General features: G+C 42.6%; 1 protein-coding gene across 3 annotated transcripts; it reads left to right on the top strand.

Moving 5' to 3' along the window:
- The first annotated feature begins 1,088 nt into the window (after positions 1-1,088).
- On the top strand, positions 1,089-24,071 carry LOC148009609 (uracil phosphoribosyltransferase-like). 3 transcript variants are annotated; one of them, XM_087672594.1, is made up of 12 exons: positions 1,091-1,420; positions 2,742-2,843; positions 2,955-3,033; positions 3,771-3,829; positions 3,925-4,002; positions 4,126-4,207; positions 4,386-4,434; positions 4,557-4,618; positions 4,705-4,772; positions 23,273-23,328; positions 23,420-23,467; positions 23,630-24,071. In XM_087672594.1, exons 1-12 carry the CDS (start codon positions 1,241-1,243, stop codon positions 23,679-23,681), a joined length of 915 nt encoding a protein of 304 aa, XP_087528720.1. In that variant the 5' UTR covers positions 1,091-1,240; the 3' UTR covers positions 23,682-24,071. The 3 variants fall into 3 exon arrangements, with proteins under 3 accessions (XP_087528721.1, XP_087528720.1, XP_087528719.1); XM_087672593.1 differs by having other exon boundaries at positions 1,095-1,420; positions 2,742-2,864; XM_087672595.1 differs by lacking the exon at positions 3,925-4,002 and having other exon boundaries at positions 1,089-1,420; positions 2,742-2,864.
- Positions 24,072-27,268: the final 3,197 nt, after the last annotated feature.

Genomic DNA, 27,268 nt, shown 5'->3' with positions numbered 1-27,268 from the left:
TATGGGATTAGTTAGTTGCACCTTAGGATTACTGGCAAATAGATCAATGAGAGTCTTAGTTCTTCAATGATCAAAGTTCTCTTATGTGATTGGAAAGAAGATATATATAGGGTTCATAATGCTTGGAGTTCTCCTTAGAGCAGATGAGAGTATTTAAAAGCATTTGGTCACTTAAGCGACCCCTCAAAGACATGGTTTTTGCCTCGAAGGGGGTACCACGAGCATTCATGATAGTCAATATATTAATGAGAAGAGGTTTATTGTGTTGTGGCAGAGAAAAATCTATAAACCATCTCTTTTGGGATGGCTGCATTGCCACCAAAGCATGGGGTTAAGCTTTATCTCACTTGGGCTTTTCAAGCCAAAAATCAAGTAAACAAGGGTTTTTGTGCATTTGATCTATGTAATTGGATCAACACTTAGTTATATACCCTTAGCCTTCAATCAATCCAAATGTTGGTTCTTCAATCGATTTGGGAGGCAAGAATGAAAAGGTGGATGAGGGCCTTAGTTTAGAAACAAAATGGGAATCAATAATGCATAGGGTCGAGGGGCCAATAACGTGACAATCCCCAAAAGGCAAACATACCCCACCCCAATTTAGTGATAGTTTTACATAAAAGATGCATAATTCAAAGCCACTTAAAGCAATGGTACAAAATCTTCTGTGTTATATATAAACCTAATTGTGAGTCAAACAATTGAATATCTCAAATCTTTAAATGTGAGAGTCATAAGATGTATATAGTTTAAGTATTAAATTTTTTAATGTAACCCACTTGAAAATAAAAGGATATAATAGGAGACCGTTAGATGATACTTCATTGGCCTTTTTACCCTAACTGGAAATGGTATTGGAGTATGGCTTGGACATTGCTGGGTGAATTGAACAACGGGGAATTTAGCCCAAAGCGTTGGGGACCTTTTGGCTATTTATATCCCTGGCTTTGTAATATGAAGTGGAATATATATATATATATATATATATATATATATACGTGAGTGCCACTAGGGGTCGAACTGAGCACCCGCTAGACTCAATCCGCACTGAGATCCCAACTGGCCCCATTGGCCGAGTATACTCTATTTTTTGGATCGTCTCATATTGTCTTTTGTACAACACTGTTAACGACAGCATGCATTTGGATTTGGATTTGGATTGTGAAAGAAATTAACAATGAGAAAAACAGAAAATGTTGCCCCTACAGTACTTTGTGTCTGGGTATAGTCGAGGGACGAGATGATGGCGACTTTGGGGATGCTGGGTTCCTCCCCTTCTTCCTCTTCCCCCTCTGCCCGTATCGCTTCTTCTTCATCGCCTCCTCGCTCTCCCCTGCACCACCCACAACAGCAAAACCAGCATCAGCAGCCGCCGCCGCCGCCGCCGCTGCAGCAGCAGCAGCAGCAACAGCTATATCGGGTGAGTCCCTGCAAGTCGAAACAGTAATCGCACGTTTCGATTTAAGCCTCACGAATTGCTGGTTGCCTCTGTTACTTAATACGTGGTCTGATTCCAATGCATCTTTGGTAAAATGATTCACATTGGCATGACTGCATTTCCAAAGCCTGTATTACCGATGTTTGATGTCACTGATATTTGATCATGTGCAATCGCAAGCATTGTAGCATCTATGGTAAAATGATTCGCATTTGGGACAACTGCATTTCCAAAGCCTGCATCACTGATATTCCATTTTACTGGTATTTGATCATGGGCAATTGCAAGCATCTGTTGCAGAAGTATACATGGGAAAATGATTCATATTCGGTCTGACCGCATTTCCAAAGCCTGGAATGTGTGATCATAAGTATCTACGTGGAAATGATTCACTTTCACTTTCGCAATGGACACGTCATGTAAAACAGACCCATCCCATGTGCAATGTTGATATAAGCACAATGCCGTGCAGAAGATTTCTATGTGGAAATGATTCACTTTCACCTTCACAATGGATACATGACGTAGAATGGAAAGTGGTTTCATAACTACATTTATGATGACATCCCATGTGCAGTGTTGATATGAGCACAATGCCATGCAGAACATTTGTGATATACCTTATACAATAGAGTTTGCAAGGGCAGTTGTCCTGACACATGCATGCAGTTTGTGTGTACATGTGCTATATTCCCTGGGCAGAAGTTTTGTATTGGGTCTTATGTATATGCAACCGTCTCAGTGCACTAGAGCACAACTGCCAGCTTGTTGTACTTCTTTTGATAGTTTCACCCACATGAATGCTTTTGTAAGTGTTTCAACATTTCAAGTTTCACAAGACAAGCTGTTGGGTATTTTGTGTTATTTATGTGCAACAACAGGGAACACCCTTGAGATTCCCAATCCTGACACCAGAAGCTCCCCAGCACAGCAATCGCCGCTGGGTTGTGCGATCCACATGGTTTCATAACTACATTTATGATGACATCCCATGTGCAGTGTTGATATGAGCACAATGCCATGCAGAACATTTGTGATATACCTTATACAATAGAGTTTGCAAGGGCAGTTGTCCTGACACATGCATGCAGTTTGTGTGTACATGTGCTATATTCCCTGGGCAGAAGTTTTGTATTGGGTCTTATGTATATGCAACCGTCTCAGTGCACTAGAGCACAACTGCCAGCTTGTTGTACTTCTTTTGATAGTTTCACCCACATGAATGCTTTTGTAAGTGTTTCAACATTTCAAGTTTCACAAGACAAGCTGTTGGGTATTTTGTGTTATTTATGTGCAACAACAGGGAACACCCTTGAGATTCCCAATCCTGACATCAGAAGCTCCCCAGCACAGCAATCGCCGCTGGGTTGTGCGATCCACATCATCAACTGATAGCAGTCGTAGGGTTAGTGATGACCAAATGCTGGTAATTCTTAAAGCTATTCACTTGTGTTGTGCGAGAGGGCTTCTTCTACTTAGAAGTGTGACTTTAAAAGAGTTGATGACTTCTATGCAGGTTTATGTTCCTCCTCATCCTCTCATAAAACATTGGATATCTGTCTTGCGCAATGAGCTGAGCCCGCCTCCCATCTTCAGTAAGACCTACCATGTTAGATCCTTTGTCTGGTTTGGAAGCCTCAAGCTGTGTAATTATGTAATTATACTTGGAAAACTGTTGGATTATATACAATTGGCATTTAAAAGATTGGGAGTCACTTGTAAATTTTGTCTGATCAGAAATTTTACTCACAGTCCACTTGTGTGCTTGAACTCCTCCATACAAATCTTGAATCTCTTCCATTGACTACAAGAAATGTGTTTAAATGCTCCTTTGGAGTGTTTTGTTTCAGTAAATCATAAGCACAGTTGTATGTATGTATCTCTATGCACATATGTTGAACTTTCTTAATTGTTTTGCTGCATATAAGGTTAAGTGCAAGTTATCATGAAAGAGACGTTCTGGTTTTAAGTTGAGTAAATCCTCAAAGTAAATAGGAATTCAGCATAGAAAATGTCAATGCATGACCCATTTGATCACATTTTTATTGACCGAAACAAAGTAAACCATTGTTATTTGTCTATGACAATCTTAAAGTTACATAGCTGTGCATGCCCAGTGCCCACTAACAGTTTGTTTTGCTGTATATTTATCATGTTTTACTGCTGCAACTTTGCTTCACTGGTCTTGATATTATTGGACATAGACATATTTGAACCTACATAAGTTTGTGAATCTTTGGAACATGATTATGACTAGATTTTTGTGTATACAAATCGAGCTTTTAGTTGGTCCTTTTGATTGATAGATTAATGATTCTTGCATTCTTCACAGAAAGTGCCCTAGCAGAGCTTGGAAGATATCTGATTTATGAAGCCTCAAGAGATTGGTTGGTGAGTTCCTGCTGTTGCCAGTCCCTAATTGTAAATAGTTCTGATATATTAGAGGCTTTGTAAGATCTGGATTGCCTGGAATGTTTCAATTGCAGACAACAGTAACAGGTGAAGTGCAAACACCATGTGGTGTTGCAAACGTGGAATTCATTGACCCTAGAGATCCAGTGAGGGTTAGTGAATCTCCTAGATAATGCTCTATAAAGAAGATTGTTATTTAGAATCATATAGTGCTGTGCTAGAGATGAATCACTTTTAGGTTATCAAGATAAAAACCTAAGGATAATGTTTTGTAGGTTGTTCCAATACTCAGGGCAGGCCTTGTACTTGTAGAGCACATTTCATCTGTATTGCCAGCAACGCAAACATATCATGTTGGTAAAGTATCAGAATCCAAAGTCTTAGGTTGCTTCTTTACTGGCTCTTGCGTGTATTGCTCAACTAGAAATGCTTAGGACTTTTTCTGGCACTGCAATGGTACTGTTCTGCATCACACCCTTTGGGAATGTGCATATATTTAAATCTTTGACTTCATCAGTTAGCTTTCTGAACACAGGTTTTCAACGGGATGAAAGTACCCTTCATCCAAGTCTTTATCTTAACAAGTGAGTTGGGTTGGTTGATGATCTTACAGTGCATCTCAATGTTTTAGCTCTTATTTAACAAGTAGGGTGCCTTGAACTGTGCATGTAGAGATGAGTAATACCATTCCTTGTTTGCTAAACAGGCTTCCAGAAAAGTTTCCTGATAATGCACGTGTTATTGTTGCTGATCCTATGCTTGCAACAGGTGCTGAGGTGCTACCTTTCAACTTGTTATTGCCCACGCTCTCTCAGAGAAACTTTTTCAGCATGCTTTGTATGTCTTTTGTGCAGGAGGAACAATGGTGGCCACTCTGAATCTTTTAAAGGAGCGCAATGTAAATCATAAATTGATACGTGTGGTAAGGGTTTTTTCAAATATCTAGTACTGTGTAATTATGAGTAAGAAGTGGAAAAACACAAAAGATGTTGAGTGACGCATTATATAGTAATCAGGGGTAAGACCTTTTGTGTAGCTAGCAGCATAGTTTAGGCAAAGCAAGCTAGGACTTTGTCTTTATAGGGTATACTTGAACTAATCATTAGGTTCTCCTCATAATTGATACCATGTTTTTGTCAAAAATCTTGCACTATAAGACAAGCCTTGTTATCTAAATTTTCATTAGCTTTCAATTTAGTCCTAAAAATCCACTTTGTCCTGATGACTTTCTCCTGGCTCGAATGATACACCAAGGTCCAAGTCTCATTTTGGTCAATGCTCTCAAGCTCTTTTTCCGTGGCCTCTCGCCATTGAGGATGCTTTAGAGTCTTCTACCAACTCTCAAGCTTAGAATGTACTAAATAATTTACCGTAAAGATAAAATGCAAATGAGACACTAGATGCAAGTTGTGCAGATCTTCTAGGGCCCTTCGGCTCTTTTTCCTCCTATCCCCCTTTGTCTCCCTATTCTTTCTTTCTCTCTCTCTCTCTCTCTCTCTCTCTCTCTCTCTCTCTCTCCTCCCCCTTGCTAGAGTAAAATATTGTAGGGTAAAGGCTAGCCCTTTCAAGCCTTAGTCATAAGGCTTTTATAGCCCTTCCAGGCTATTCATGATCCTCAATCATAGCTATGGTTGTTGCCATGCCGGATTCTCTCTCGATGATTCTCTCAAGGATAATCCTTGGTTGCATAGGTGGGTGGTGTTCAATATGGTCGAGGCGGCACTGTGCTGTTTGAGGCTACAATGATGGCGAGGCTGCGATGATGGTGAGGAGAAGAGTGGTGGCTGATGAACAATTGTCTATTTTACATCTTTTAAAAAATAGAACTTTTAAACGTTTAAAACTAATCCAATGGAAGGATCCTTGGATCTTGCATAGTGTATTGGTGGGAGTAAGGTAATGGGTCTTGCGGAGAGGCATGTGTGTTGAAGATTCTGTAGGTGGGTCAAGAGCACATGTAGATAGACCTAGCTCAGATGACACTATTTTTGATATGGTAGGTGGTGGAATGGGCTTAGAGACCGGTGCAATGGGTTGCATGATATCCCTCTCATAAAAACATCTCTTTTGATAGACCTAGCTCAGATGACACTATTTTTGATATGGTAGGTGGTGGAATGGGCTTAGAGACCGGTGGAATGGGTTGCATGATATCCCTCTCATAAAAACATCTCTTTGGACAATCACCTTGTTTGTCGGAGAATTGAACAAATAATAGGCTTTCGCTTGAAAGGAATAGCTAACACAAATCACAAGATTAGCTTGGGGAGTTAGTTTTCCTGTCTTATCATTAAGAATGTGCGTGTAAGCATGACACCCAAATACTCTGAAGTAGGAAATAGTAGGCGAGTGCCCAAAAATACCTCAAAGGGGGTCTTTTGAGGGACCACTATAGTTGGGTATATATGGACTGACGGTAGCAACTCATAGAGTGGGTCATACCCAAGGTGCTCAAAGCAATAGCTAAAGGCGCTCATTATTCGTAGGTTCTTGTGTGGTTGCTAAAGCTTGGAAGTAGTGGAACTTTGAGTCATTTGTGGTTGGCTAGGAAAGAAACTAAGTCATCATGTAGAGACCATTAGACTATGCCTCACCATGAGCAATCAGTAAACTAGTCTGAGAGTCTATGGTCTTGATTGTGGTGGCAATAAAGAAGATGGATTGCTCCAATCGGCAAAGCCGTTGAATGGAAAAAAGGTTTACCCCAAGCTAAGGAGCATAATATACATCATTCAATGAAGCAAGATCATAGCCCTCTTCAATATCAAACTTGATGCAATCTAGACCATAGATCTTGATCGAGGAGTTGTTCCCACATTGGACATTCTTGGCTATAGGGGCTTGGGAGACAAAAATATCTTGGCTAGGGGTCGGATGGGTGGCTCCACTATTTGCAATCCAAATAGGAGAAGATGTGCTTAGTTGGGTTGAGTGGGCGTTTGTGTCGCCTCATCAAGAGGAAACTCGCTAATGTGGACTAAGCTCACAGCTTCTATTGTCTCTACAGAGATGTGGTGGGCCTCATGTCTTGCTAACCGGTCAAACATGTCCTATGGAGTTGAGAATGATACTAGTTATGATGGTTGACTAGTGGTAGTGTGGGTTTGGCCTTGCTATGGTCCTTGATTTTGGTTGTTACCACCTTGTCTCCCTTGCTTGGGATTATCCCCTTGTCTCCCCTACTTGGGATTATTTGACCTGAGGAGCCGGGATCAGAGTTTTTTGGTAGCATTCGAATCCTTAGACCCCCTACTCAGGCTTCAAATGGTGGTACTTCTGCCGACACTTTTCCTACAGATGTGTACCCTTCCCAGTATCCTTTGTATCCTCTTTTTTGTCAAATAATTAAACTGTCTAGGCCAATTTGTTTTCCAAGTATCTCTTGAGCAATTATTGAACCTTAGACTAGCATTAATTAATTAATTAATTAATGCCTAATTACTAACATCACCACTGGCATTAGTGGCCAATAAATTGGTCGAGGCCCAAATCTGACACGGAGTACTACCTAGTACCTGTTAGACATAACTTGTTACAACTTTTGTCTTTGACACCAATTGATATCTTTGGGTCCTAGGTCCCACACTATGAAATAATTGACTTATACCTCACATGTGCAAGTGACATTAGTACATTTGATGAACTTTTAATCAAATGCTAAGTAAAACAATAATATTTCACGTCCTCATGACAATATTCTACCTAAGATCGGCTTGGTTACACTCCCCTACTTCAGATTGATGGGGAGAGGGCGATTTTCTCCAGCTTTTCCTTCCAGTTTGAGAGGGGCGGTTTTCTTCTCTTTGTGGTGATAGAATTTTGTTTATAAATTTTTTTAAAGTCATTATTGTATATTATATTTTGTACCTTTATTTGCATTGTCAAGATGATATGATTGTAAAAGGGCGGTTGGACAAGTAAACAATTCCCTTGCGAGGGCATTGTCCAAGTGGCATTTTGTTCTTGTAAACATGCGCTTATGCATATTTATCCCTTTTCAGTCTTTCTAAGTGGTCGAGTTTGGATCCATCATATTCGTGGCATTGCACATGACAATCTCCAAGGTGTCCTTGCTTGCTTAGCTTTGCTAGCTTACTCTTTCGCACATCTTTTTTGCCTCTTCACATTCCCATCATATTTGCATAGTGGTAGGGATAGCTTGCTTATTTTGTGGAAGCCTTTGGGTCTTGGCTGCTAGTCTCCCATCCGTTACTTCATTGACTGCCAACTCCACTTTGTGAAACAAGCATTATCAAAACCACTAAAAAAGAAAGGGTTCATTGTGGTTTCATCTGCCTTTGTAGGACTTGGTAGGTCATTGACAGCCGATGTGCAGCCTTTGTTCGATGGCTTGGCCTTTCTGTGGTGACCACTTGGACTCCCTTGATAAGATACCCATGGTCTCTGTAGTCTTGGTAGGCCACTGTGAGCAGCCACTGTGCACCTTTTGTGTGATATTGTGGCTGCTTTGGGATGGGACACCTTGGGGTAGAAACACATAAAAACAAAAACATGCAAAACTTTGGATTGGTCTTTCTTTCTACCTTAGTTTTTGAGCTTGAGAGGAGGTATTAAGTTGATATAAGCATTACATGCTGAATTAGCCACTTAAATAAAAATGCTTAATTAATGAAAACTCTAAAACGTGTGTGGTTTAAGAGAGTTTTAAAATGATGTAAGGTATGAGGTCACGAAACTTTTTATGAATAGGTAGGCTGGCCCTCATTCTGTCCAATCTCATTTTTGTAGGTATCAAGCTCTCTAGCTTTGCTGTCCATATCCTCTTCGCGGAGGACATCTCAGCAAAAGCTGCCCGTTGTTGTCTACATCCATCAAGTGCCTGTTTCCAGCCTCCATGACGCGGTCTACATCGATTTCTATTGTGTTTGCTAATCAGTCGCATTGTCTACAGTTGGCGACATGTTGAATTGCTGCATTTGTGATTTGCGGCTGCTGGACGGATTGCCATGTCTTTATATTTGCGTTTTTGCTACCGTTAGCTTGCCACATCATCATTAGCTTGCTGCATGTGCAGTTTTCTCTCTCCTTTGCTTGTTTAATACTAATTTGGTACCACACTATTGCATTTTCTGCTGTTTGACATCTGGAGATTGCCTTGCTACATTTTGGGATCAGCCCCTCCTTTTACTTTCCAGTGTAGGTGATGTGGTCATCTCTCACGACTCTCTCGTGCTAGAGAGGGAGTGTGAGAGGATGGTGAGGTGGGGCAAAGTGAGCCTTATCTATATAGGTATATAGGTACACAGGTTTCAGAGAGTGACTTACTTGATGTATCATTATAGTTTGGTAGATTTTGAAATCTTGGAGCTGGGATTGACTTTGAGGTTCATAATGGAATGTTACTTGATAGCGAGGGCGATTGACTTCTAGTTGAAAGCTCACATGAGAGGACACTTTGGTTATCTTGGCCAAAGGTGAAGAATCCATTTTCACGTGGCATTTTTGACATCAAGAGTTGATATGATTAACATTGACACTCAGGTTCTCTTCGAGGTATCTTGGTGGTGGCTTGATCACCTACTACTTAGATATATCCATGGTTCTATTTTGGTGGTCTTTGTTTATTCATTCTCATTGTATCACTCTATTGTATTAGATTACCCATGATTTGAGAGAGGGTGTTAGCAGTATAGTTATTCATGAGTGAGTTTGTTGAGATGTGTTCTAGTAGGTTGGACATTTTAGAGATATTTAGGTAGTTTTCATTGATTATTTTGATGGTGATTTATACAGTTGGCCGACTTGATGTAGTTATTGCATTATTCTTGGTCTATATATTTAGGCTTCCTTCTTCACATTTAGTCATCCATCACTTGCAGATCTAGTGGATGTCCTATGGAGAGAGGGAGTTGGTGCTAGTGTCCATACAGCCAGTGACTCATTGATGTACGTGACTTTTTTGTGTTTGGTATATGGGTTACATTTTTCGAGCATATCTTTGAGTTCTCTTTTCGGGGTGTTCTTGTGGTTTCTCTTTTCTCTCTCTTTTACCTTGTGTTCAGTAGTCTATCTTAGCATTCTTTCATGCTTCCATTGGTGCATTCACTTCTGACAAGAGAAACCCACAAATGCTTGTAGAGAAGGCATGGGGACTCTTAAATCTTGCGTAATTCTCGGTTGAGGCATAGTAGCATAACTAGATGGTTCACTAGGGATTGCCCTGGTGATAAAATGTGGTATTAGCTGGTCCACACTTAGGTAATCTGGGAAAGGTAACCCATGCTGTGAATATCCCAAAGGTGCTTAAGATGGAGGTTGAGCCTTTCCCAAAGGTGAATTAGTACCTCTTGGAAATGAAGGTATAGAGGTCTTGAAGGTTGTGCCTATGTTGAAGAACGGTCTGGTTTGGTATGCGGTGTGTAAATGCAGAAGGTAAATGATGAATGGTAATGGAGATGCAGTGGAAGGAGTGGGTGGTATAAGTGGGTTTTGAAATTGAGATAATTCAAAGAAGTTAAAGTAGAAGAAGAGTTACTATACATTTTCTTATAATCCACTCTACCTGTGTTGATGAATTGATCTGCAAGAGCTCCTTTTTTATCTCCATCATATGGAAGTCTCATTTCCTCATGATCTTTACCAAAATGCATAGCTGCCTCCGTACAACGTACGGTATTGTCCGTACTGTACAATCCGTATGATACCATACGGTATGTATCCGTACGGATTCGTATGATATTTTGGGCCTATTTGGACCACCTCGCTTGCGTGTCTTGCATCACCCTTGCCTTTACTCCTGCGCGTTTCGCCTGCCTGTGTGGCACTTTTTGGGGGGGTTGGGAAGCCTTGGATACCTCATCCCACCCTCTTGTCCACCGATGCACTTACCCACATCCCCTCCCCCCCCCCCGCCCCCCCCGTGATAAACCTGCACTCGTTACGCACTCAACACGGCACAGAAAGGTAACACGATATGAGCTGAAGGTATACTCTTGTATTATTCAATCCAAAAGCGGGACAACATAGACACATCCCAGGACTACACCCTCGTGACGCCGCACATGAGAGGGTTCACCACTGGGTATAGGGAATCACACGTAGAGTGGAAACAAGGCAGGGCTTTGAGTCACTACTACTCCCTATATAGGTGCAATCGGTAGCAACGGCATGGTATAGCTACAAAGCCCTTACACTCACCCCCGCTTACTGGATTGCTGACCTCAGCAATCTAAGGGTAGCGTTTGTTATTTGACTCATCCGGGGTCTTAACGTAGCTTTTCCTAGCAAGCTGGTCAGTGTCTGCCGGTCTAAAGGGACCGCGGGGTCTTAACACAGTCTATACTATCAGACTGGCCAGTGTCTGCCGCACTAAGACATTGGGGCTTTTTCCTTTTTTGATGGAGTTATTTGTGATGATTGCTACCACGTGAGTCCACCCTCGACTCGATTACATTTGAGGAGTGGAGGCACATTCGAGGTCTATGATTGAGAACCGCATTATTTGTTGGAGTGTTGAGTCGGCTCAAGGGTCGGTAGAAGGAGCAGGGGGGTTCTCCTCGAGCCAAAGGGCGAAGGCCTTCTTTCCGCGTTCACGGGCCTCCGCTTCTGAGATCCAAGTGGCCTCCTTGAGTGGACGCCCGCGCCACTTGGTGAGGTATTCGGGGAAGTCTCTTTGTTCCCGGCGTCGGAGGAATGCTTCTACTTCGAAGGGACCATTGGAATGGAGCATTGATACGAGCACTTCGAAGGGACCATTGGAATGGAGCATTGATACGCGCCGTCCCCATTGGTTGTCGGGATAGAACCTGCGCAGAAGATGAGCATGAAATGCATTATGAACACAAACACTGTCTGGCAGGTCCAGCTTGTAAGCGACTTCGTTCAGCACTTGAGTGATTCGGTAGGGTCCATAGTAGCGGTGATTGAACTTTGGGGTCATGTTTTTGGGAAGTGACATATTCTTAGAGCTCACTAGGACCATGTCTCCTTTGGCGAATAGTACAGCCTTTCTTTTCTTGTTTGCTTGCTCTGTCATTGTTATCTTGCTCCGCTCGAGACTTTGCTTAGCTGTTGCATTGCGATCTCTCCATTTCTTCAAGAATTCTTCTGCATCTTGATCCTCCACTTTGGCCGCTCCGGATGCTAAGGCCAGTGGTGTGATGACTTCTTTTCCTGTAGCTAACTCAAAGGGAGTGTACCCTGTAGCCGAGTGGATGGAGCTATTATAGTGAAATTCCAAGACATCAAGGTACAAGGCCCAATCTTTCTGATCCACTCTAGCATAGCTGCGGAGGTAATCTTCGATGCCTTGGTTGACTCGTTCTGTCTGTCCATCTGTCTCCGGGTGGAAGGATGATGAGAATCTCAGTTGGGTTTCCAGAGTCTTGAAGAGTTCCTTCCACATGTCGCTCATGAATCTTCCATCTCTATCTGATACAATGGCCAGTGGTAAGCCGTGCAATTTGAATACATGTGTGAAGAAGAGGCGTGCTACCTCCTTGGCATTCAGTGGTGGTTTGGCCGGGATGAAGTGGGCCTGTTTGGAAAAATAGTCCACCACTACAAAGATGATTGTGTACCCATGGGACTCCGGTAGTTCCACAATGAAGTCCATACTGATGACATCCCATGGGCGGTTGGGTACTGGTAATGGTTGTAGTAGTCCGGCTGGTCTTGATCTGGGTGCTTTGACCATTTGGCAAGTGGGGCAAGTTTTGATGTAGTCTATCACTTCTTCCTTCATGTTCGGCCAAAAGAACTGCTTCCTAAGGGCCTCCAAGGTTTTGCTTTGCCCTTTGTGGCCTCCAATCTTGCCGTCATGTATCTCATGTAGAATGAGTTTCTTTAATTCCACATTGTTGGGGATATACAATCTTTTGCCTAAAAATAGAATACCCTCTTCTAAAGTGTACATTCCATGGGGGGTCTTCTCTGCTTCCACATCATTGATTATCTTGTGCATGTCTTGATCTTGTTCTAGGGCCTCTTTGACAAGTTCTATGAAGTTGCTGCTGTCAACACTGACAGCTTTCAGGTCAGCTTTCCGGCTCAAGGCATCCGCTATTTTGTTAGTAGAGCCAGGCTTGTGCTTAATCTCCAGGTCAAATTCGGCTAGGAAGTCTAGCCAACGGGCTTGCTTTGCTGATAACTTGGGTTGGGATTGGAAGTATTTGAGGGAGATATCGGTGAAGACTATTGTATGCTTGTCTTGAACATAGTGCTTCCATTTTCTAAGACAGTGGATGACTGCCAACATTTCCTTCTCATGTGTGCTCCACCTTGTTTCAGCATCAGTAAATTTCTTTGACTCATATGCAATGGGGTGCCCCTCTTGGACCAGTACACCCCCTATGCCATAGTCAGATGCATCTGTAGAGATTTCAAAGGGTTTGGTGAAGTTCGGTACCCTTAGGACGGGAGTTTGGCTCATGCACTTCTTCATCTGCTCAAAGGCTTCTTGTTGCGCGTTCCCTCATGTAAACGAGTGGTCTTCTTTGGTGAGGTGGGAGAGGGGGGCAGTGATGAGGCTATAATCTTTGATGAATCTTCGACAAAATACTGTGAAGCCTAGGAACTCCCGCACTTCTCTTACAGTTTTCAGTACATGCCATTTTTGGACAGCTTCCACTTTCTTAGGGTCCACTTTGATTCCCTCTGCTCCTACAATAAAGCCTAGGAACTCCAATTCTTTCACTGCGAATTCACATTTTTCCGGCTTGGCGTATAACTAATGTTGCCGCAGTTTCTCAAAAACTTGGCGTAAGTGTTGCTTGTGCTCTTCTAAGGTCTTGCTGTAGACTAGGAGGTCATCTATGTAGATAATGACAAAGATATCTATCTCCGGTCTAAAAATTCCATCCATGAGGCCACAAAATGTGCCTGGCCCATTGCTCAGGCCAAACCCTAATACTAACCACTCAAAACTACCATATCGGGTGCGAAAGGCTGTCTTTGGGATATCTTCTTCGGCTATGCGGATTTGGTGGTATCCTGATCTGAGGTCAATCCGACTAAAGTGCTTGGCCCCATGCAGTCTATCTAATAGGTCTTCCACTAGGGGCATAGGGTATTTGTTTTTTATGGTGATTTTGTTAAGAGCCCTATAATCTACACAGAGCCTAAGTCCCCCATCCTTCTTCTTTACAAACAACACTGGAGCACCAAAGGGGGATTTGCTAGGGCGGATGAATCCTTGTTCTTCTAGTTCATGTAGTTGCTTCTTCAATTCCATGAGCTCAGTGTGGTTCATGCGATAGGGAGCTCGAGCCGGTGGAGAAGACCCTGGAATCAACTCAATCTTGTGATCCACATCTCGTCTGGGTGGCAGACCTTTGGGTAGTTCGGCTGGCATTACATCTTTGAATTCTTCAAGTATTTCTGCCACTTCTGTGTTCCTCTTCTGTTGTTTGGGTTTCTTGCCATCTTCTTCTTCTTCTATTGGTCGGATCATACACAGATAGACCATATCTCCTTGTTTGACTGATTTCTCGACTTGCTTTGCACTGCATGTCATGATACGTGGCTTGATGATGGTCCCTTGGACCGGTGCTTTTTGGGTCTGGCCCTTTGGTTGGTTTGCAGCTGGTTTTACCGTTTGGCATGATACTCTTGGCTTGTTCTCCTTCATTTGTACCTTGATTGGGGTCCTACCAGGTAGCTGCATCCTTTCGCAGGATACTCTGACGCCTTCTCCTTGCATATCTAGCATCATTTCATTCACACCCTTACCAAACATTGCAATGACATACTTGTCATAGAATTCTAAGCCTAATATCACTTCAAAATCATCCATGGGGATTACTAAGAAGTTGAGTTTCGCTTTCCACTTGTCAGCTTCCACTTGGACTGCAAAGACTTGTTTGACTTCCTTGGCTTCTCCTTGTGCGAATGTTACTGTTAATCCTTCTGGGGCTTTGGATAGTTTCAATTTATGCTTTGCTGCACACTGTGGTGTCATGAAGTTGTGGGTTGCTCCTGTGTCCACCATGATTGGTTGGTTTCCTTTGCCCACTCGACCTTTGATGTATAGATGGTGGACTGCCGCTACTCTGGCTGCCATGCATTGGGGTCGGGCACTAACTGACCCTACCCTTGGGTGGTCCATGCTCTCTTCACTCCCATTTGGAATTTCCTGGATACGCGGTGGTTGTGGTTCTTCTCCTCCATATGCACAAGCTGCATTCACCCTTGATCCACTCGATGAAGCTGTGTCTTCTATTGGGCATCTGTTTTGGTAGTGTGGACCCCCGCATTTGAAGCATCTGATGCCAGTAGAAGGGCCTGGGGGTCTCCACCATGATGTGTTTGATCCTGCGGGCCCATATGATGTGCTAGGGGTTGGCCTGTAGTGATTGTTTCCCCATCTCCCTGCTGCTCCTCTTGGGACTAATGCGGTTTGGGATACGGCCGTGGTGTTAGTGGTGTTTTGACTCCTTGTATCTGTGAATGCCCCTCTAGGAGCATTGGGCCTTTGGTTCCAGGAGTTGCTGTTGTTGAAGTTGTTGTTGAACCTGTTTTGATTCCCTTGTGCTATTCTTCTACCTTCCAGGTCCACCAGTCATTCGGCCATTCTCATGGCTTCTGCTAAGCTTGTTGGCTCCTGTCTCTCCACATCTCTTCCAGCCCATTCTTGCATTCCAAACAAAAATCCATGTAGCTTAGTGTCGGTATCCATGTTCGGTAGCTGCAGCATGATTTGCCTATACTTGCTGACATATTCTTTCGTCTTTCCCTGTGCTTGCTTGAGGTTCCTCCATTCATCTCTCACTTTGAATTTCTCCAGCTTTGGAATAAAGTAGTCCTTCAGTTCTTCCTGGAGTTCTTCCCACGAACAGATTGTGTGGCCCTACTCCTGTTCTAACAAGTACCAACTGGCAGCGTCCTCCTCCAAGTAAATGGCTGCCACTTCCGCCTTCCTGTCTTCGGTGATTCTTGAATATTTTAAGTACCTATCCACCTCTGCGATCCATTTCTTCAAAACCAACCTATCTCTCTCTCCCTTATACTTGGCGGGTTGGGGCATCTTGAATTTTCCATAATCATCTTCTGAACTACTGCTATCTTCCTCTTCTTTGCGATGGTGCTTCTTCTCCTTCTTCTTATCTTTCTTTTTGCTTCCTAATTCTACTACTTTCTCCTTCTCCTTCCTTGTATCTTGCGCCCTCCTAGATGACTCCTCTCTACCCGTTCTATCCATCTCCTCTTGCATTCGGTGTCTCCTCTCCTCTTCTTGTTGTTGACTCACCCATTCTCTATAGCCCTTCTCTACTTCTAGTTTTTTCCTCCTTTCTTCCTCTTCCTCTTTCATCTGCATGTTCCTCCATATTGATTCTAGCATGCCTGACATACCATCTATTTGTCTTTCTAGTCCGGCCACCTTCTCCTCTTGGGCCACTCTCCATTCTTGTCCCCTACTCTTCTTCCTCTCCTCTAATGTCGGGAGGGTGATGTTCTCCCTTTCTTCCTCCATGTGGTTGGTGGTGGTGTCGACGCGGGGAAGCCGCGTTTCGTCTGTGGTGGTGTGGGTCGTGCCGTGGGGAAGCCGCGTCACGTCTTCAGACGGTGGGATGTCGCGGTTGGGGCGTTACGCCGGGGCGATGCGTCGGGGGGGCGTCACGACGTGGGACGATGCGACGCGGGGCGACGCGACGTGGGGCGTTACGACGTGGGGCGTCGCGCTGTGGGTCGTTATGACTTTGATCTCTTCGGGGCACTGGATCTTTTCTCCTGCTTCCGTGAGCACTCCTTCACTCCGAGCAAGAGTTGCTCTGATACCAAGTGTGATAAACCTGCACTCGTTACGCACTCAACACGGCACAGAAAGGTAACACGATATGAGCTCAAGGTATACTCTTGTATTATTCAATCCAAAAGCGGGACAACATAGACACATCCCAGGACTACACCCTCGTGACGCTGCGCATGAGAGGGTTCACCACTGGGTATAGGGAATCACACGTAGAGTGGAAACAAGGCAGGGCTTTGAGTCACTACTACTCCCTATATAGGTGCAATCGGTAGCAACGGCATGGTATAGCTACAAAGCCCTTACACCCCCCCCCCCCCCCCCCCCCCCCCTCGATACCATACGGTACGTATCCGTATGGATTCGTACGATATTTTGGGCCTATTTGGGCAACCTCGCTTGCGCGTCCTGCGTCACCCTCGCCTTTACTCCTGCACGCTTTGCCTGCCTGCATGGCACTTTTTTGGGGGGGGGTTGGGAAGCCTTGGATCTTAATTCTTGAATGAACTTGTGATTTGTCATTCTCGAATCTCATGTCCCATCCCCTCTTTCTTGCACTCTATCGAAGCATTTGCCATTCTCAAATCTCGTCTCCCATCCCCTCTATCCCGCACCCCATCAAAGCATTTGCCATTCTCATCTCCCATCCCTCTCTCACTCTTGCTCTTTCAACTTTACCCCTACCCTTGGGCCTGTCGAGTCTCCCTCCCTTTCAACTTTCAAGACTCAAGTTTCAAGAGTCGAGACTCGAGCATCTCTCTCTTTCTCTCTCTCTCTCTCTCTCTCTCTCTCTCTCTCGGGTCTCTTTATCCCTCATCGGCACCATGACTCCTGAGAAGCACGAGGCCTTCAATTTGCATGCGATCCATGTGGAGAGGGACACGAAGAAATCCAACTCCCACCATTGGACATGCAAGTATAGCTGGAAGCGCTGCGTATCTTCAATTGATGTGGGAGAGGCCTCTACCATTCGTGGTGGAGGCTCCACGTCCGCATCCGGCTTCGGCAAAAGACAAAGAGTGGAGGCTCATGTGGTGCTGGAGAGACAATCCTCTCTCTCTCAAGCTCTCAGTCATATGCGTGGATCGATTGCCTTTCTTAGAGAAAGGCAACGACTTGCAGACATTGAAATTGCACGCATGGTAATTGAGTGCAATCTTGCATTCAATGTCCTAAAGCAAGAGCAATGGAAGAAGATGGTAAAAGCCATTGCCAATGTGGGTCCATGTGAAGGATGGACTGGTGTTATATACAATGACATGAGGATAAAAAGAATTGATGAAGAGAAGGAGAGGATTGATAGAGCCCTTGATCCTATTCGAGCCGCATGGATAAAATATGGTTGCTCCATTCTCAGCAATGGATGGAGTGATTGTAAGAAACGGGGCATCATTAACATGCTCGTCTCATGTCCACTTTGCACTTACTTTTTGCGGGCTGTAGATACTGGCAAGAGGGGGAAGAAAACGACTGGTGTATTCATCTACTACCACATTTGACAAGCTATCATTGAGGTATACATTGCCTTTTAAATTTGTTTTACTTATTATGATTATGATAATTGATTTATGCATAACTATCAATCTCCCTATTCTAATTTCTCTCTAGTATCTATCTCGATTCTCTCTTTTTCCCTGGGTGGCAAGGTCCCCAATCCCCATCTCTCTTCATTGTTAAATCTTGAAAGTTGAAAGGCTCAAGTTTCAACTCTCTTTCTCTCTCTAACCTCCAAGTATTATTAGCATATGTACTTGTAATTTGTAAATTGTGGTTGTAGGTGGACCCCTCAAATGTGGTGCAAGTTGTTACCGACAATGCATCGAATTATCAGTGCATGGGCTGTTTGCTTGAGGCCGAGTTTCCTACTATTGTATGGACTCCACGTGCAAGTCATTATTTGGACTTGCTCATGGAGGACATTGGGAAGCTCAAGTGGGTGAAGAGGGTGGTCCGCAAAGCTATATCAATTGTTACATTCTTCACGGTAAAGGTAAAGGTGCTTGCGATATATCATGAGCACATCACACTGGAGTTGAGAAGCCTTCTTCAACTCACTTTGCTTACATGTGGTTATTGCTGGAGCGCCTTTATGAGGTGCGGTTCAACAGTGGTGTCCACTCTATGGAATGAGTGGGATGAGATAGAGGAGGCCAAAGCCATGTAGTGCTTGTGCCTTAATGAGCAGTTTTGGCAAAAAGTCCGTGCCGTTGTCGTGACTCCCTTTTATAGGGTGTTAGGTATGAGTGATTGCGAGGGATCTGCCATGGGCCTTCTCGTTCACTTCTTTAGAGCGGCATTGGTGGAGGCATGTGCTTGTATAGTGATCACAAAGACAAAGCGTGCACATGTTTTAGAGATAGCAGAGAGGAGATGGGTATGGATGCATAAGCCTATCCATGGTTTTGCTGCATTGGTACATCCGGCCTACAAGTCACCAACGGTCATGGATGATAGAGAGTTCCGTTCCGACTAGATTGCTTATTTGACTCATGTGGTCCCTGTGGATGACCGCAATGCAGTGCTGGAGGAGCTAGGATGCTATGCAGATCAGAGAGGGCATGTGGCTTTTGCTTCTCCCACTTGTTGGAGGAGAGAGTCACTTGTGAAGCCTTTATTTTGGTGGCAAAACTTTGGATACGACCCTTTAGCCCTTAGCCATGAGGGTCCTTGCCCAGGATTGCTCTTCGGGTACATGTGAGAGAAATTGAAGTGTCTATTCTCTCATATACACAAAGATTCGCAATCGGCTTAGCACACGACAGTTAGAGCGACTAGTCCATTGCCGCACTAACTTATGTACGATGAGGGCTATGATGAGCATGGGTAGTCCGAAGCATGTAAAGTTTAAATACTTAACCATAACATTTAAAATTTGTTGTTTTAAACTTTGAACTTTGAAGTTTATACTTTACAATTTAGACTTTAGCATTTACAATGATCAATCTTACGTGCATCACCCCATTGTGTAGGTGAATGTTGATACATTCAAATTGACGGGCGACACTCTTTTGAGTATATATATGGAGGTGGAGGAGGAGGAGGAGATGATTTTTGCAGAGCTCTATAGTGAGTTTATAGCAGCAGATACTTGTGACACTCACAGTCAGCGTGCTCGTGGGCAAGGAGTTTGAGTAGGTGGTAGCAGGGGCATGGTCATTTGACGCCCTCCATCATCAAGGAGGGGTGGTTCGAGTGGCTTGTAGATATATGTAAGGCGGGGCTCCAGTAGCTCACACCCTGTGCCTCATGATGACATCCCTCCCTTGCCTACACAACCGCCATCTAGGGAGCCATCATTTGATGATAATGGTAACCTCATCAGTGAGTATGAGTATGAGTGTGTCTCATCATTTGATGCCGAGGAGTCATCTTCAGACTCTCTTGATGAGCACTTAGATGGTTCTGATGATGATAGTGATGCCTCATCATAGATTCATAGGTCTCTCTCTTTTTTGTATGAGATATACTAGACTGTAGTTGTATTGCATGTTCTGCGCAACCCATGCGATTGCGATGGTCACCCTCATGTATTCATCTTATTCTGTAATAAAATGACTATTTCCACTTTACAATTTAGACTTTAGCATTTACAATGATTAATCTTACGTGCATCACTGCATTGTGTAGGTGCATGTTGATACATTCAAGTTGACGGGCGACACTCTTTTGAGTATATATAAGGAGGCAGACAAGGAGGAGGAGATGATTTTTGCAGAGCTCTATAGTGATGTTAATACATTCAAGTTGACGGGCGACACTCTTTTGAGTATATATAAGGAGGCGGACGAGGAGGAGGAGATGATTTTTGCAGAGCTCTATAGTGAGCTTATAGCAGCAGATACTTGTGACACTCACAGTCAGCGTGCTCGTGGGCGAGAAGTTCGAGTAGGTGGTAGTTAGAGCATGGTCGTTTGATGCCCTCCATCATCAAGGAGGGGTGGTTCGAGTGGCTTGTAGACATATGCAAGGCGGGGCTCTAGTAGCTCACATCTTGTGCCTTATGATGACATCCCCCCCTTGCCTACACAACCGCCACCTAGGGAGCCATCATTTGATGATGATGGTAACCTCATCAGTGAGGATGAGTATGAGTGTGTCTCATCATCCGATGCCGAGGAGTCATCTTCAGACTCTCTTGATGAGCACTTAGATGGTTCTGATGACGATAGTGATGCCTCATCATAGATTCATAGGTCTCTCTCTTTTTTGTATGAGATATACTAGACTGTAGTTGTATTGCATGTTTTGCGTAACCCATGCGACTGCGATGTTCACCCTCATGTATTCATCTTATTCTGTAATAAAATGGCTATTTCCACTTTAAACATGTATTCTATGATCTATCATTTAATGATTTATGGTTTTTGTTATTTAAAAAATCATCTTAAATTTTTTTCCTACTAATATCGTTCTGTACCTTATAAAATCATAAGGTAACATTTAGTAATGTATTTTATCGTACCGTATTGTATCATATCTTTCATACATGACAACTATGCCAAAATGTTGCAAAGAGGAAGAAGGGACAAAAGTAGAAACTTGTGTATCTTGCACTAGAATAGATGGAATAGTTTAAAAGAAAGGAATATACTTCAGATCTCTTTCTCTAATAGAGGGGCCCATCCTTGATGGAGGTCTTGATGGCCCTGCAACATCATTAGATTTATGCACAACATTTGAAGGGAAAGAATCATCGCATTTATGCACAACATTTGAAGGCTAAAAATCATACATAACTTCGTTGAGTAGCTATTGTGGAATTGCTGTTCTTTTCCTCGATCTTCTTGGCTTTGTGGGCCATGATTTGCTATAGCTCCTCATGTGTAATAGGATAAGATTGTGTCCCTTCAGGATAGTTAGAAGTATCTCCACTTGTATTGGAACCTTGTAGGGTAGGTTGTGGAACCCACTTGTGCTTCATTCTTAGCATAGGTTGCCTTGGAGATTAAGTGTGGCGATGCCATATTCCTTTCATTGTTCCTTTTTTTTGAAGATGGGCTTTTTGATCAAGGGGCTAGGTCTCTGCAATGAGACCTAGCTCTAATACCATGTAAAGAAATGCTTGACTATAGAATACAAACACAATCGTACGACAATCGCACATATTGATAAAGAAACACAGTTAGGGTTAGAATAACATAGAGACAATGAACATAAAAGATGAATAAATCTGAATAATGAATGAATATGATGCTCGATGTAGCAAACACACTATGCAAATGTGAAATATTGACCCTTGAACTCCTTGCCTTTAAGATCAGGCTAGAGAGTATGAGCAGAAGAGAGTCTCATACTCTGACAGATCCCCAAATGTAGTATGCAACTCAAGGATGTTTGGTAGCAGCAAATGCAGCCTTGATGATGGCTGACAGGCAGTCAGCAGAAAAAGGTAGCAAACCGAAAAGGCGGTCTGGGAACTGAAAAGCCAGCAGGCTGGTGCCACATGTCAGGCTGGCAACATCAGATTGGTCAAAAATGGTAGCCGTAGAAGGTCATGAAGCAGTAAACGCAGTCTTGGCAGCAGTAGACAGCATTGCTAGCTGATCAGCAGTGGTAGACAGGCTGAAAGCAGTCACAGATAGTAACAAGGGGCCGGACAAAAAGTGTTTGATGGTGAACAACAGTTCGAAGTGAGATATCCTCTGTGAATGAGGTGTTGACAGCAGAGAGAAGGAAGTACAAATTGCAAAAACGAGATTTTGGTTGAGTGGTGGGCAGCCTGTCTATTTATAGAGGTCCTCCCAAATTAAGTTTTGGCTTATGGGACATAGACACTCTCTAGGAATGCATTTCTTTTTAATGAAAGTTTGGTAGTTTTATTATTTAAGCTTATTTTGGGCCTGGTTAGTATGGCTAACCAGCATATAATGCATTTTTAGCTCAACACAGGAAAATTCCATTTGGGGTGGCATTTTTTGCGTCCTAAGGGTTTGTATCTTTGTCCCTTGTCATTGTGTGTTTAGGCCTGTGGGGAGGTTTGACTTAGTGGCCAAGTCATGTAGGAGTCGAGCATCGTGGTGGGTGTCTAGTGTCTTGAAGGCTTTTGTGTGTGTGTGTGTGTGTGTGTGTGTGTGTGTGGGATGGGATAAAGGACTCCCCCATTGTTTGGGAAGTATCCTCAAGACAATTCCATTTGGGATGGCATTTTTTGCATCCTAAGGGCTCGTACCTTCATTCCTTGTCACTGTGTGTTTGGGCCTGTGGGGAAGGTCTGACTTATTGGCCAAGTCGTGCAAGAGAGGAGTGTTTGGGTGGGTGTCTAGTGTGTTGAAGGGCAATGTGGCCGATAACTTATAAAAAGAAGCTGAAGTCTCATTAAGAGAGCTCACAGGCAGCCCATGGGGCTGGCATGGCAAGAGGTCACTTTGATGAGGGTGCGAGGCCTGGTGGACATTTTGGTCTTGTTGGTGCCTGCACCAGTATGGATGGGTAGTTCATCCAAGCTTATCCAAGTTCTCTAGGTTGCTCTTGTTGCTGGTGGGTGGCATAGCTTTTTGTTTCAAATAGTGTTAACTATGTTATGTTATGTAAATGCATAATTTCTCATCATCCATGTTCTGCTGTTGATAGTCAATTATTCCTGCTGATGCACATTTTTTCAACAACTATCTGTGTGCTTAAAAGATTTGTATATACATCTTATGAGCATGCTAGGATTTGCGTTTCTTGTTGGAAATGTAAACCATATACTGCATGTTTCTTGCCTTGTGTGGCAGGTTTCTGCCGTTGCTGCTCCTCCAGCGCTCAAGCTTCTTGGTGAGAAGTTTCCTGGGTGAGTGAAGGGTGTGATTTACAGAAAACTGGGCAAGGAGTTTGTTGATTAAATGGGATGTATGGTCTGATGATCGCTTTTTTTTGGGCAGTTTGCGTGTCTATACTGGGATCATTGATCCCTCATTGAATGAACAAGGGTAATTGTTTGCTTTAGCATTCAGATTACATGAGCATTCTGCATATGATGATGGAATCCAAAGACCCTTTGTGTTGGTTGTGCTTGTAATAGATGAGAGATGTGCTGTCTGTGTTCACCGTTATACTTTGTTAATAGGTAAAAAAGGCGTATTGCTTCACAGGTACATTGTTCCAGGACTTGGTGATGCTGGTGACAGGAGCTATGGTACTTAGAAAGAAACAATGCCTCTTGTCAAGGAAAACTTGGCTGTTCAGGAACTGGTGCAGATCAACATGGGGTCACTGGTTTAAAAGTTCTTTCTGCCACTGCATTTTCAACCTGATTTGAGGGGAGTGATCATTCTGTTCCTCAAGATTCGATTTTGTTAGTGTGGAGGGACCTAGTTTTTGGAGCTAAGATGTGGTACTGCACTGCTACACCTTTCCATTTTTGAAAGCAAGTTCCATTTCACATGGCCTAAGGGTTAAGCCTCTGGACATTAGATTTGGAGAGCTTTCCCTTGATGCAAGCATCCATTGCCATGTGAAGCAGAGAAAAGCATAAAAAATTTTGTTCACTGACATATTGCTACAATTCAGTACGCATTGGTCTTATTTGTCACATTTTTCCTTTTGAAGCATTATTTCTTTTCCGGTGAAAAAAGGTGGAATCTTATCACAAAAGGCAGACAAAGCCTCGTGTGACTTAATGCAGCGCTCTAAAGTGAGTTGAGAACAAGTTCAGCCACTGCTTGATCTCTTTCTTGTATGAGAGAGATGGGCAGAGTAGGACCAGTGTTGTGCCTCACCGGTTTCAGCCTCTTTAAAATAGTGAGTTGGAATGTCCACCTGTTTTTACTCATGCACCATGAGTTGCTCAAGGAGATTTGTAAAGATGGCTATGACAAGATGAAAAAAACGCTGCAATAGCTCCAACTGTTATGTTTCTTCACAGAAAGTAGTCTCTGTGACTGATGTTTTGGCTTGCCTTTTCTAGGGTGGAGAAGCTAGTAAATAGGATGGCATCCAGCTGTGGAGCCACAGAACAAGATTTTTACTAATTTACTGATTTTACTTAAATAAGTTTCTAGGGAGGTACAGTCATACCCTATTTAGCAACTGCCATAGCCTATTGCTTTTTATCATAGCAGGCCTAGCCCCATTCATTAAGCTGCATTGGTGAGCTGTGCAACTCTGCATGATTTCTTCACTATTGGGCTAATATTCCTCCAAATGTCTAAGCCCTCCTACAAGCCAGAACCTTGTCACTAGGTCCCACGATAGCTGCTTCTTTTTCTTGTGGTAAGGACTCATAGCTTTGCAAGAACAAGATCATAATTTTTCTTTTGGTTTCTCAAATTCGAAAGCTTTTGTCTTGGTCATATTGGCATCTGGTAATGGCTTTACTTGCCCCTCATGATATATTTTACTCTGGTCTCCCCATATTGGTATCCATTCATTTCTTTGCAGGGGCATGAATGGTATTTAATGATAGCTCCAATATACTGTTGTAATAATGCTACTACTACTACTACCCATGTTTTTGCCTTTTCACGGAATAGGTGTACTTAGCTCTTTATGACATTATTTCCCTATTGTAAGGTGAAAATTATATCAATAAGATTGTTTGGTCTCATCAATGTAAAAATAAGCCTCAGATTTTGAAAAGGAAGGGTGGCCACTAATTGAGTTATTTCTGTCTATGCTTTGAGCTAGTTGCACCTTATGAAAGTTTATAGACTAGGTGCACCCCACTACTTTGCTAAGGTACTCTTTTGAGCTTATAACTTGTCGACCATCTTCAACGTACTTTTGGCATCTTCGGCAAGGGATAGACTTGTCATGCATCCAATACATTGTATGAAACTTCAATGACTTCTCAAGTTGGTTTTTACGATGAAGTTTTTTGTGGAGGCTTACGTTGTAATAATTGTCAATTCTCAATGGCAATAATTCTCAAGTTTATGTTGTGGAGGTTTTTTGATGAAAATTATGTTGTAATAATTCTCAAGTTGCGCACCTATTTGTTGGCTTGACTCAATCTCATTTTTATAGCTTGAATAGGCCTATGGCAAGGCCAATAGTGGACTACCATGGTTGTGTTAATATGGTTATGGACAAGGGCTTTGAGTCACAAAATATACTTGAGATGAGAGAATCAGTTTGACCATGAGGTTATTATGTAGATGTAATTGATACTCGATACAGGAGGACTTATCAACTAATGAGATATTTGCCTCCTATTTTTTAATGGTGCAATACTAATGTGATTAAAGTAGTAATGGTAGTTGATTGGGTACACAGTAACAAATTATTGCTTGATCGAACCTTGTAATTTGTTCATATGCTCACAAGTTATGACACGTAATTTTGAGGAGTTAGGAATTTCCATGTTACATATATAATGAAATGGGCAATAGATGTGGATCACTCGTGAACTGACAGAGATGGTTCTAACCACTAGTTTTTGTACGGATATTAGTGATAATTAGATTCCACACTTGCCAAGGTGTAGAAAAACTATCTACTCCTAAGGACCCCAATGAGAAAACACATTTATCTTGCACTATTTTGATGTTTAAAGAGATTTATTGTATCGATATTTTATCACAAGTAATTTTATATTTAAGGGAGTTTATGGAACAAAAAAAAGAAAATGTGGTGCTACATCATCATTTTCAACGGACGATTTTAGTTCTATATTTCGAAGAATTGATTTTTGTGATAGATACTAATTTTTTAATTATTTTGTATCACAATTTTAATTGAAGGAATTATAACACGTGCGCTCCATGTGCAAGTATGTGTGCATAAAATCAAAAACTATTTCTACCACAAATACATGTATCAAAGCAAATTGGGCATAGCACTTATGTTTGTAGGGCCAATGTGTGGCCATGCATGGCACAATTTTTTTGCCTTGCACTTGATGTAGTCCAAGTTGCAAAACATTGTGCACGCAAAAAATTTCTTGAATTGTAATGCACATTGTTAAATCCATTAGCTAGTGTTGAATTAGTAGCTTGCATGTATTTTGCATCTAGATATTGTAAAGCTCTCTCTCCCCCCTTCCTCAATATACATCTTCCTTTTGTTGATAGTTTGCCAAGCACTTACCATCATTTATTCATGTATATTGTAAAGACTTAATAATAATTATGATAACATTTTAAACTATACCATTTGGAGACATGTTAAAAACTCTATCCATGTTCTAAGTTTCAAATTTACATAACACATTAACATCATCCGTATATAGGATATCATCTAGTGGGAAGAGAGTCCAATTGTTTAACAAGAACTAAGGCCTTGCCATTGAAGTGGAAGGTATACTAGAAGGAAGACTACTAACTCCATGAGAAATTAGTTATGGCCATTAATTGTCTCAAAGGTATGTCTACTATTTGCTGTGTGTTGTTACCCCCTCTAGATTATGCAAGGGGTTGGAACTTGGAGGCACCAAGTGTCCTCTCTTGCCCTCTTAAGCACTGATACACCTCGGTGACCTCTTTGAGTCCCAAAGGTGAAAAATCACAAGGATGAAAGTTGAATAGATTGATATCCTCAAGGAATTATGGTGGCACTTGTTAGAAGTTGAGAAATCACTTTATGAAGGTTTTAAGCTCTATAACAACAATAAACACCAACAACTATCTAAGGGGAAAAAGCTCTTTAAGATCGTGGTGGCTTCTCCCTCCCAAGTATATAAAGTTATCTTATTTTTCTATCATTGGCATGCTTTTCTTTTTTCTTGGAAACCTTTGAGAAAATACATACTTAATACGTAGGTCAACTTCTCATTACATAGACCTCTTTCAACA

The sequence above is a fragment of the Lygodium microphyllum genome, chromosome 30 (genome assembly GCF_053477565.2).
Source record: "Lygodium microphyllum isolate KBCC chromosome 30, Lygodium_microphyllum_v1.1.10, whole genome shotgun sequence".
Taxonomy (NCBI): Eukaryota; Viridiplantae; Streptophyta; class Polypodiopsida; order Schizaeales; family Lygodiaceae; genus Lygodium; species Lygodium microphyllum.
This window is presented reverse-complemented; position numbering and strand designations above follow the sequence as displayed.

Excerpts from the sequence above, each read along its gene's own strand:
- LOC148009609 (XM_087672593.1), top strand. The coding sequence starts at position 1,241 with ATGATGGCGACTTTGGGGATGCTGGGTTCCTCCCCTTCTTCCTCTTCC. Across the intron at positions 4,208-4,385 it reads AACGCAAACATATCATGTTG|GTTTTCAACGGGATGAAAGT; the intron begins GTAAAGTATCAG and ends TTCTGAACACAG. Across the intron at positions 4,435-4,556 it reads CCAAGTCTTTATCTTAACAA|GCTTCCAGAAAAGTTTCCTG; the intron begins GTGAGTTGGGTT and ends TTTGCTAAACAG.